Source organism: Zootoca vivipara, chromosome 14, assembly GCF_965207765.1.
Source record: "Zootoca vivipara chromosome 14, rZooViv2.hap1.1, whole genome shotgun sequence".
NCBI classification, from domain to species: Eukaryota; Metazoa; Chordata; class Lepidosauria; order Squamata; family Lacertidae; genus Zootoca; species Zootoca vivipara.
The window spans coordinates 39083812-39095973 of record NC_142597.1 but is presented as its reverse complement, the minus strand read 5'-3'; the positions used below and the strand labels follow the sequence as shown (position 1 = coordinate 39095973).

The following is a 12162-nucleotide window of genomic DNA, read 5'->3' as shown; positions in this document are numbered from 1 at the left end:
CTTAGAGATACTGCATGGCTACATCCTCTTTCTCCTTTAAAAAAACAACAACAACAAACCTTTATCTCCACCACCACCCCTTCCAGCTACACGCAAGAAGCTCTTTGAACTTGCCAGGGCTTTCTCAGAGAAGACCAAAATGAGGAAATCGAAAAGAAAACAGTTGTTGAAGCATCAAGTGTATCCTTCCACGTGAAGTCTTGCTGTTGGGTCTTGAGGGTGCTAAATTCCCTGCAGTTCCGAGCACATTTAAAGTACATGGTTTCCCCCAAAGAAACCTGGAAACTGTACTTTTACCAGCCCACAGTTACAGTTCCCGGCACACTACAAACTACAGTTCCCATGGTTCTTTGGGGGGAAACCATGTGCATAAAATACGCTTTAAATGTTTGGTGTGCATGTGACCCTCAGAAACACGCCTCCTGCATTCTAGTGTGAGGTTGGCCATGCCAGCCAAGTTACGTTGCTGGCACAGAGCTGGCTTTCTGCACTCAAGTTCCTTGTGGCATGGCCCAGGGGTCAAGAGGGGCCTCCCTTTGGGCTTTCTCCACTGTCCATGCCTACCCCAACAGCAACCAGTGAGCTTTTTGCTTGAGCAGGGAGTTGAACTCCTTTCTCCTCCTCCAACTTGCGAGTCACCGTGTTAAATCCCTGTGCTGTATTATTATTATTATTATTATTTATTTATTTATTTATACCCCGCCCATCTAGCTGGGTCTCCCCCGCCACTCTGGGCGGCTTCCAACAAACACCAAAATACATTAAAATATCACAGATTAAAAACTTCCTTAAACAGGGCTGCCTTTAGGTGTTTTCTAAATGTCAGGTAGTTGTTCATCTCCCTGACCTCCGATGGAAGGGCATTCCACAGGGCGGGCGCCACTACCGCAAAGGCCCTTTGCCTGGTTCCCTGTAGCTTTAGCAGTATTAGACTTCATTCTGCGGCCGTCTTCGTAAGTCGAGGTTTTCGGATGTCGAAGCGCACGGTCGGCGCATGCGCGAAGCGCGATTTCGCACTTCTGCACATGTGGCGACCGCGCACAGGGAAAAGACTTCCGGGGTTGTCGACTTCGGAAGTCGAAGCCTTCGGAAGTCGAATTGTTCGGATATCGAGGTATGACTGTAAAAGGATGTCATAGAGAGGAGGGAGAAAGGTTGTTTTCTGCTGTTCCAGGGAAGTGGACATAGAACAATGGATTCAAACTACAAGAAAGAAGATTCCACCTAAACATTAGGAAGAACTTCCTGACAGTAAGAGCTATTCAACAGTGGAATTTGCTACCAAGGAGTGTGATGGAGTCTCCTCCTTTGGAGGTCTTTAAGCAGAGGCTTGACAGCCAACTGTCAGGAATGCTTTGATGGTGTTTCCTGCTTGGCAGGGGGTTGGACTGGATGGCCCTTGTGGTATCTTCCAGCTCTATGATTCTATCCCTGCTGTGTACGTAGTTGCGAACCTGCTCCTTGATCTCAGGGTTATGGTATTTAAAGAGGTGGCCAGGTGCATAGAGATCAAACAGCTTTCCAAAATATATAATAGGTGATGACGATGCAGTGTGACTTGGGAATCTTTGGATTCCCAGTTGAGTTTGCAGATCACTGAGTGAAAGACAATCTTGCGCACACACAGAGGAACCCTAGCTTTGGCTTCTACTCTCCCAGGGCTGAGCCATAGCCATGGAAATCACGGTTCTGGAGCTCAGATCATCTGAGGCCTGGCTTAGATTATGCCCTCAAAATGTCACTGGTTTCCTCTTTTTTCCTCCTTAATCGCAAGTGCAGGATGGGAACAGCAGCTTCAACAGCTAATCTTCTTGATGACGTTGAAGGACATTCATGCGGTATGGACTAATTCACCCATTTAAGACCCTTTCAAACTGTGTATAATGATGGCTGCTCCTTTATTGGTGTAGACTTCTGATAGCTCAAAAATCTCACCCTATATCTTCACCTGTGGAGGCTGGTCTAATACAAGATTTCCCAGCCCCCCTGCTTATTCTGTGCTGTCTCTCTCGTTCGTTCTGTGGGGCCCATCTGACGGCAGCTCCACGTAACTGCTGCTTCTGACCGGCAGGTTTCCATATTCTCTTGCCTTCCTCTGCCTTTCAGATGAAGATGGCCAAGCAAGAAAACGACAGCTACACACGGAAGATGAAACATCAAAAGAAGCACAGTAAGGTGAAAGAGTATTTGGAGATTAGGGAGAGGGATGTAGCTCAGTGGCAGAGCATCTGCTTTGTATGCGGAAGGTCTTGGGTTTAATCCCCGGCATCTCCAGGGAAGATTCAGTGTCTGAGAACCCTGGAGAGCCACAGGTGGTCAGTATAGACCAGGTGTGGAGAAGCTTTGGCCCTCCAGGTGTTACTATCTTCTGTGGCCATTAACAATTTCTGTTTGGGCAGCATAGGTTGACCAACTTAGTTTATTGGGGTGGGGGTGGCTTTTTGCGTGAGTTTAGCAAGCATTTTTATGGACGATTCTTAATTTTTCTGCTATTTCAGTGTTTACTCCATTCTTTTGGGATCGCTACAGGATTGTATTTTAATAGTTTGTTGGAAGCCGCCCAGAGTGGCTGGGGAAACCCAGCCAGATGGGCGGGGTATAAATAATATATTACTATTATTATTATTATTATTATTATTATTATTATTATTATTATTACTGAACTACAGCGCTCATCACCCTTGGCTATCAGCCATGCTTACCCAGGGATTATGGGAGGTAGTTCAATAGCACCTGGAAGGCCAAAGGCAGGTATAGGCAAACTCGGCCCTCCACCTGTTTTGGGACTACAACTCCCATCATCCCTGACCATTGGTCCTGTTAGCTAGGGATGATGGGAGTTGTAGTCCCAAAAACATATGGCGGGCCAAGTTTGCCTATGCCTGGCCAAGGGTTCCTCACATCCAGGGTAGACAATACTGAAGTTATATGCACTTTGGGTTGGATTCCTATGCAGAGCTTTTGCCTTGGGTTCAGTATTGAATATTCCATTTTTTAAAAATAAAAATAAAAATAGATGTTTCCAGAAAGTGGGTGTTATTTTTTTCCTATTTTTTTCTATTGACCCTTCCAGTTTGATCCACTAGAATCTGCTGTCTTGGTCATAGCATGGTGCTAAAGGATGGCGAGACTGGTTTCGATTCTGGTTTTGGGGTGGCTATACATCCCACAAAAAAATCTGAAGTTTTAATGTTTGAAGTTTTATTCTGTTTTCACTGTTCTGTTGAAAGCTGCCCAGAGTGGCTGGGGAAACCCAGCCAGATGGGCTGGGTAGAAATATTAAATTATTATTATTAATATTAAGCTCAATTTCACTAAGCATTGACATCTGCCCTCCTTTGTCTTCCAGATCCTGAGCTGGCCAATACCGTGTTTCCCCTTTTTTAAGACACCGTCTTATAACTTTTTTCCCTCAAAAAAACACGCAGTGGCTTATTTTCAGGGGGTGTCTTTTTTTTAAAGTGCTGGTACAACTGGGACCCACTGGCTCAGGACGCTCGGTGCTCTCTTCTGCGCGCTGCTGGGCGCGTTGTTGGCGCTGCCAGTTCCGAGCGCCTGCAGGGTGGGGTGGGGTGGCAGTGCTTTAAACCCCCAACCCTGTAGAAAGCAATGGAAGTTATGGACCGTAACAATCCTTAAGAGGTGCAGGTCTTAAAAAACCCCTGGTATCACCCTTGAAGCACAGCCTTCCAAAGTCAGGGGGGAAGAGGTCTGTTTAGACAAAGGAAAGGATCGGGGGTGATTCTGCGCCCTGGGACCCACAGAACTATTTTAAAAATCCCAACCTGGGGGGGGGGTCAAATAGTGAAGCCCCATAGCCCTGTAGCATAAAAAATCCAGGAATTGTAAAATTAACAACAATAATAGGGGGGGGGCACTCTATCCAAAGAGTTAAGAAGGAATGGGAAAGTGTTGAGTTATATATGGAAAAATATGGAAAGGAAAGTTAAAGATAAAAAATAATAATTATCGCAAGGGAAAAAGTAACATCATAAAGGGTAATAATATTAAATATAAAATAGACAACACAACAGAAAAAGCAAGTATATGACTAAATGAGATCGCACAGGAGTGAGGGAAGTGGGGAGAGAGGGAGGGGGGTAAGGAATGGAAGGAGGCAATGGTTGGAGGAGGGTATAGGGGGGTGAATTAAAGGAAAATTAAGACTGAGAAGCGCATGGTTTTTGTTTTTTAAAGATGCAAAGGCTTGCAATCAGCCAAAGTATAGAGCCCAACTTCCAGGAGACTGCGATCTACTTGCGGATTTATAAACTGGAAGTGATCTACCCCCGTTTTATTGGTGTTCAGGTCAGAGTTGTTTTTAGAGAGAGGAAATATCCCATTTTTGAGGTTAAAGTAAAAGTTCCTGACCTTTTTTTATAATGAGGAAATGCTTCTAAAACTCCGTTCTTCATTCCACGAAGGGGAGAGGGGGTGGGGCCGGGTGCTCAAAGACAAAAGAAATGGAAAAGGAGATAGCGATCAACTGCAGCCTCCTGGGGATCGAGCATTCATGCAGCCGCCGGGAGAGGCAAGGGCTGCAGCCGAGTGCTGCTTCACAAACAAACGGGGGAAAGTGCTTAGAACCCAGAGAATCTGGCTGAAAAACACGAAGCAGCAACAGCAATTGCACACACACCATCCCAAGCCAGCACAGTAACCAAGTCCCAAAAGCAAGAAAGGACTCAGCAAACACTGCTGCGGCCGGCGTTGCTGCTGCTGACTCGGGGAGCTCAGTGCTCTATTCCGCACAGCGCCTATCACTATGGCTTATTTTCAGGGTACGGCTTATATTTCTCAAATGCTTAGAAATGCTGCTATGGCTTATTTTATGACTACGCCTTAAAAAGGGGGAAACACGGTATATATATATATTTAAAGAAAAGGTGAATAATGGGAGAATTAGAAGATGTCAGAGAAGCACGATGGGGTCAGGTGCTTTTGTCCTCCCCTGGAGCTGTCAGATGCTTCCCAAAGCCCAAGCTTTTTATTATGCCAGGCACATGGTTGGTCCTTTCTTACCAGCTGAGTTCGAAAACAGTTATCGGTTGGTTTTTCCTCCTCCTCCAATCTGAAGAATTGCCAGCCCAAAAGGAGGAAAGAAACAGCAATCCGATTTTACAGCTGACCTGATTTTTTTTTCTACGTCAAATATTTGCAAACTGCAGAATGAATTTTTGAGATCTTAAGGATGGGTCAAGGACCTTTCTTTCTTTGTTATACTGTAGCGTTCAGACATCTGGGGGGTGGGGGAGAGGTGCTGTTCAAATGTGGATTCTGGCCTGGTGTTTTTAAACCATATCTCTTTAACTAACAGATGACCTTTCTCCAGCCACAGGATGGCCTCAGAATTTCATTGTATCATTGATGATTATCATTACATAATTATTGCTGCTAACAGAAAAATAAGCCCAAATCAAGAGATTGGATGGTCAGGATGTTATAAACTTCTCTCCACGAAAAAAAGAAGAGGAGAGAGTTTCTGCTGATTCCAACTACAACCAGAAATGCCTCACAGTGGATTAATCACCTGCCCTTGGTCCTTGATGATTATTATTTTTAAAGTGGGCCTTGGAATCACCGTCCCTCCAGCTACTTTCATCCCATTGCTTCAGCGTGGCCCCCCCTCCTAACTATGTGTTCCTTGTATTGCTGAAAATTATGATTGGAAAATAGGATTGATGTAAAGGGTTGTATTCTGTACGTGTTTCTGTGAATAAGGCGTTCTTCATGTGATGGTGTGAAAGCCATGTGGTCTTTGTCCCACGGTGCTCAGGTGACGCTCGAAAGCCTGGAGCCAGGCGATAAATTAAACTTAGTGGGGCATTGCCTCGTTTGCCCTAACGGCAAATGACCCTTTGTCCGGCCCACCATGCCTGATGCTTGTGACTGCCAAGGTTTGATCTGAAACAGACACTCGTCCTGCCATTCACAAGTGACACTGACCATAGCGATCTGGGTTGTTTTGGTTGTTTTTTAATGCCCACCCAAAGCAGTGCCAACAGCAGAACCTGCGCCTGTTGCTTTAAATCACAGGCGGAGAATGCCCAGCCGGGCTGTAACAAGAGGGAGGGAGGGGAAAGCAACAACCACCCAATCCCGCAAAACCCTGAATGAAGGTTTGTATGTTCTCCAGCGCAGAAGTGACGTCAGTGCAACTTAGACAAAAGTTCAGCTTCTTGGACTCTCTCCGCAGGGCTGTTTTGTACAGGATCCAAGTTTCCAGGGAGAGTTGGGAGAAAGCAGTACTGTATTGCTTAAAAAGATCCCCAAACTTGAGGGGCTGCCAGGCAGAAACGGTTCCCTTTTGGGGAGGGGAACTGGGGTAAGCAGAGTGAAAGAGAGAGAGAGAGAGAGAGAGAGATCCTCAGGATAAGACAACCCCCCTCACCCAAAGCCGTCTTTGAGGCTAAGCATCCACTAGTTGCCAAGGAGAAACCTGGAGAGAGGCCACTGGAAATAAACAGCCAGAGAAGTAGAAAAGCCTTCAAGCCTCTCCCCCCACCCCCGTGGGTTCCTAGCTGAATAAGCCACCGGCTGTTCCTCTTTTCACATCTATAGCTGGACTTTCTCTCTCTCCCTCTCTCTCTCTGAATGCTTGGGAAGGACTCAAATTCTGGAATCGGATCTGCTAGTTTGAAGGCTCCATTGCTTTGTGGCTTAACTTTTTAAACTTTCCGTTTTATTTTAATGACGCAGACAGAAGCCGGGGGGAAAAAAATCTTGCCGCATGGCAATGGAAGCTGCTCCTTTAGGGGCGGATGGGGCATTGCCCCACCAACCTCAGTCTGTCTTCAGCAAGCCCCCCAACCTGCCTGCTTTCTTAAGAACAGCCTGTATGGGGCGGGGGGTTGGCCTGCCCCCTTACAGAACGCAACAGCAAGGAGGAGAGAACGAGAGCAAAACCAGAATTGGCTGGCTCTTCCTGTCGTTGGCTCTGGCGCCCCCTGCTGCAGGGCTCCCTGCCTTCCACCCCACCAAGAAGGCAGCTTTGCGGGAAGTGTCATGGGGAAGAGGACATGTCCATAGCTGCCAAGTTTTCCCTTTTCTCGCGAGGAAGCCTATTCAGCATAAGAGAAAATCCCTTAAAAAAAGGGATAACTTGGCAGCTATGGACATGTCAAGGGCACTTGCCCTTCCTCAGGACACGCTGCCTGTTGTGTCTTTATCCCTCTAGCCTCCGACAGTGGAAAAAGCCATGCAGACAGCTTTCCCAAAGAGGTGGGGAAATGGCCCCACCTGTTTTGAGCGAAATGACTATAAGGGATTCGTTGCACGGCAGGAGGGCAGAAATATGAGTAAGCGGCACCCACAAGCTGCGATGCAATTGCTGAATTTTCTCCCTGCCAGACTTCCTGTGCCTTTAGCTGGCAGCGAGTTGAGGAAGGGGCATAGCTCAGTAGCAGAGCAACTCCAGGCAGAAGGACCCGGGTTCAATCCCTGGCGTTTCCAGGCAGGGCTGGGAATATCCCTCGTTTGAAACCTGGGAATCCTGGAGAGTGACAATACTATGGCCCTAAGGTTGCAGGAGGAAAGGAGGAATGGACCAGGGTCCCGTTTTATTACTACGGTACTCCAAAATGGGCTGTTGCAAAGTTTCACAGCCAAAGTGCCCAACAAATGTCCTTGACTCTAGGTTGGCAGTTTTTAATCTTTGCAGGGTGGGTAGGAAGGGATACTTCTCAGGCAGGAGGGTGGTTTTTGCATCGGGGCTTCTGGCTGCTGGTCCTTACTGACTTCTGCCAGCTCTTGCTCCTTAGCAAGCTTTGCTTCTCCATCCTGCCCTCATTGGCTTGACCAGGACTCCTTTTTAGGACCCATGGCTCAATCGGTTCCTTCTGCCATTGCAAATTCTTTGCTTCCCCATTGTCCTGCTTTATTTTATTTTTTTGCATTTAAAACCTCAGGTCAATGTGGTCGCTCCTCTCTGCCTGGCCCTTGAGGCTTTTCTCCAGGCAACACCCCCTTGCCAGCCTTCCTTCACACCCTGCTTGGGTGTGTTTGCTTGGCTGGAACATGTCTTTGAACTCTTATTAATTTCTCTTGCTTGCCTGGATGGAAGAGGGAGAGGAGGGGTGAGTAGAAATCAGTCTCCTGTATGAAGGTAAAATCTATATTCCTTGCTCCACCTACTTTTGCCCCTGGTCCCTGCCCACCACTGGCATGTGGCCCCTGGAAGGTTGCCAATGAGGACATGCGGCTCTTGGGTTGAAAAGGGTTCCTTGCTTCTGTTTTAAAACAAGCGCTGGCTGCCCCTTGCTGTGATTGATTGATAAGTTTCAGCATACAAATGAGAATCTGGGTACATTTGTTCAGCTCCCGTGAAACCCTGCAATCCTTGTGAGTCTACACAGATGAAGCCTGGGCTGTTTCAAGCAGGTGCGGGGAACCTGTGCATTCCAGATGCTACTGAACTGCAACTCCTATCACCCCTGGCCATTGCCCATGTTTCAGGGGCTGATGGGAGTTGTGTTTCAGCAACAACTGGAGGGCCAAAGGTTCCCCATGCCCAGCTTAGAGGCTGGGAAAAGTTCTTTTTTGGAGACCCCTCCCAGCTGTTTAACAGTACTGCAGCCTGAAAGGGCACATCCACTCCAGATAACCGGTTTATTGAGCATTCATACTGATTTGCTTGCATAAAGCTTATGCAGAGGTTAGACTACATCTGGCCTTCACTGAATACCCATTGTTTATGACAAGCATTTGTCCCGATTTGCTCGTTCAGCGTGTTTAACATCTTCCCCGCTAAGCATCGGTTTGTCCCACCTTTTCCGATGTGTTTCCCCATCACAACCCTAACCGCAAAAAAAGTCTGATCTTTCGCAAAGTGGGTTTGTTGCGCTTGAGCGAACAGAGCGCTCTGATTCACTTCAGTTGCCCAACTCTACGCTTCTGGTACAAGCTTGAATACATTCCTGCAGAATATTGGCGGTCTGGGTGCAACTGTGACCCTGTGTCCTTCAGCAGGTGAGAAGAGCAGGTGGGCAATGGGGCCAGGACTGCGGGTGGGAGAAGCGTAGTTGAGTCCTCCTTGGTAGCTGGGATAGGTCTCTTAAAGAGAGGGTGGTTTCTTGGATTGGCCCGGCAAGAGTGATGAGGGATTTGCTCCTTCCATATTTTCTGGGAGTTTCATGGATGGAAGGGAGCAACTGTTTCCAAAAGAGGCTCCCATATAAATAAAAGCACGCACACACCCCAATGCCCGGTAGAGCAGGATTAGAACCCGGGTCTTCAACTTCTTCAGGTAGCTACACTGACATCCTTTTAAGCCTTGCACACTGAAGAATGTAGGCTACATGAGAGAAGTCGGGGAAGGGCTGTAGCTCAGTGCTGGAACACTTGCCTTGCATGCAGAAGGTCCCGGGATCAATCCCTGACATCTCCAGGTAGGGCTGAGGACTCCCAACGAAAAACCCCAGAGAAGCTGCTGCCAGTTAGTGTAGACAATACTAAGCCTGGTGGGCTGAGGATGGATTCTGTGTAAAGAAGTTCTCATTACTAGGTTTGGAAAGCAATTGGGAAATGGCAAAAACAGAATGGTTTTGTATATGTGCAGGTGGGTTGAAAGTTTTAAGACCTTTCCTTTAGCAGCCTCCGGACATTTGGACCAACTGAGCCCATGGGGCGAATAGCCCAGGGGAATGAGGGCAAGGATGTCATTTTTAAAGAATCTAATGTAAATGCATTTTAGAGGCTGCCAAGTTGGGCTCCTAAACCAAGCTGTGTTTCTCTGACCACCAAATAATGTCCTGTCCTTGGTAATGTTTGTATTCCTTTCTTTTAAAAAAGGGGGGGGGTGTTTTTTTAAAGGAGACAAACCAACAAAAAGAAGAAGAGGAGACTTCTGTGACGTTTGTGAGTGTTGCTATTTTAGAATTTATTTCCATACATGATTTTTTTCTCTCTTAAAGATGTTTAATAGTAATTCATATAATAAAGTCATGTTGTACTCTCGTAATGCTTTTGGCTTTGTGAATCTCCGCTGTGGTTTGTTTATTTATTTTCAGAAAGGGAAACTCGAGACAACCTTTTAAAACACAAACATTAAAAGAAGTGCAAAAAAACAAGGACTATAGCTCAGTTGGTAGAGCGCGAGACTCTTAATCTCAGGGTTGCGGGTTCGAGCCCCATGTTGGGCAAAAGATCCCTGTATTGCAGGGGGTTGGACTGGATGACCCTCGTGGTCCCTTCCAACTCTACCGTTCTATGACTCCATAACTTAGACTGCTCATTTAGAATATGGTGCAAGAACAGATTCAAAGGTCAAGCCCACTTCCTGCATCCCAAATGTTGGGTTGAAGAAGGGAGACAGACATCCTTTTTAGATACAGAATGTGGGCTTTGCATCGGCTGGTCTGTAATTAGAACAGTAGGAATCTCTAAATCTAGCTTACTGGTATTCTTAGGATGTCTCTCATAGACGTTTCCTGGAAATACTGGAGGTATGAGAAGACTGCTTGTTCCAGTAACCTTGGGGTAGGTGTTCCAGCACATTAATCATAAGGGTTGGTTGGGAGTGGGTGAGAATACGAATATGATGTAAAGTGTTACATCTGGTGACATCTGGTGGACACATCTTGGAAGTGCTGGTAAGCCCAGGAAAACATTCACAGAGACCCCCGAAGACTAGGCCTCAAGCCTTCCTAGGCTGTGTAAAATGATGCCAAGCTAAACATACTGTGCTGTGCTCAATTGAAATATTTCCTCACCAGAACTAGGCTTGGGAAAACCAAGTTAGTTGCATAACCCTACTCTGCATAGCACTGATTGGCTAGGACCCGTAATGTCACAAACTTGCTGCCCACCCCCGGAGTGATTATGCGATTCTTTCGAAAGCAGTTCCCTGCTTTTAATTACAAAGGCAAACGAACCAAAATGCAAACCAAAACCTAAAACAACAAATGAGTAAAGCGAAGAAACAAATGAAGTGCCTGATTCAAGGCTTGGGAGATCTAATGTTCAGTTTTCCCCGCTTAGTCATGAAGCTGTGTGACTCTGAGGCAGGCATCCCCAAACTGCGGCCCTCCAGATGTTTTGGCCTACAACTCCCATGATCCCTAGCTAACAGGACCTGTGGTCAGGGATGATGGGAATTGTAGTCCAAAACATCTGGAGGGCCGAAGTTTGGGGATGCCTGCTCTGGGGCATTTGCTAGCCTTCTAGTTAAAGGTAAAGGTAAAGGGACCCCTGACCATTAGGTCCAGTCGTGACCGACTGGGGTTGCGCGCTCATCTCGCATTATTGGCCGAGGGAGCCGGCGTACAGCTTCCAGGTCATGTGGCCAGCATGACAAAGCCGCTTCTGGCAAACCAGAGCAGCACACGGAAACGCCGTTTACCTTCCCGCTGTAGCGGTTCCTATTTATCTACTTGCACTTTGACGTGCTTTCGAACTGCTAGGTTGGCAGGAGCTGGGACCAAGCAACGGGAGCTCACCCCGTCCCAGGGATTCGAACCGCCGACCTTCTGATCAGCAAGCCCTAGGCTCAGTGGTTTAACTACAGCGCCACCTGGGCTTACCAGCCTTCTAGTTAACCCAGCACAAAGTCCTGTCATGAGAATAAAATGGGGTGGGAGCAGCGGCAGAGGAAGGCTCTCAGGCCCCTGGGACAGTGTGCCCAGGGGCGGGGCAAACCACTCATAGGGGCAGGGCGCAGTGCCCATATCGGTGGGGCACACAGCGTCCCGTGCCATCCCTATGGGAGCTGCGGCGCACACCGTCCCTATGGATACCGCACGCCCTGTGTGGCACCCATATGGATGAGAAGGGGCACACAGTGGGGTCTCAGCACAGAACCTGTGGGTGCTGAGACACATGGCTCGTGTGTGCTGCAGGCCCCGGGGTGACAAGTGCCACCCGCCATTTTGTCACACCCCCCCCCCCCGTCAGGGTGACACCCGGGGCGGACTGCACCCCCCCTTCGTACGCCCCTGAGTGGGAAGAACTCATTGGAAAAAGGATACGATAATGAATAATAAAAACCAGAATAAAACAACACTAGCATTTTGGTTGAAACCTCCTTTTCCAGCCATTGTTTCAGCCTGTTGCGGTAACCCCAGGCCTGGTGGCTATATGTGCCCCCCTGGCCCTCAGAACTTCCCTACTTGCCACCCTTGCCTCACACCTTCCTTGAGTGTTTTTGCCTGGCTGGAATGTGTCCTT

General features: G+C 47.6%; 1 protein-coding gene across 7 annotated transcripts in view; it reads left to right on the top strand.

Annotated features, from left to right (window-relative positions):
• CUEDC1 (CUE domain containing 1) overlaps window positions 1-4985 on the top strand; it is a 62501-nt gene extending 57516 nt beyond the window's left edge. For 6 of the 7 annotated variants that reach the window (XM_035139292.3, XM_088658133.1, XM_088658129.1 and 3 more), the window contains 5 exons: window positions 87-180; window positions 1780-1838; window positions 2107-2170; window positions 3350-3367; window positions 4865-4985. In XM_035139292.3, coding sequence (XP_034995183.2) covers window positions 87-180; window positions 1780-1838; window positions 2107-2170; window positions 3350-3356 — 224 coding nt within the window. In that variant the 3' untranslated portion in view covers window positions 3357-3367; window positions 4865-4985. Of the gene's footprint in view, window positions 1-86; window positions 181-1779; window positions 1839-2106; window positions 2176-3349; window positions 3368-4864 lie in introns of all 7 variants that reach the window. The other variant, XM_035139296.3, reaches the window with a different exon arrangement.
• The last annotated feature ends 7177 nt before the right edge of the window (window positions 4986-12162 follow it).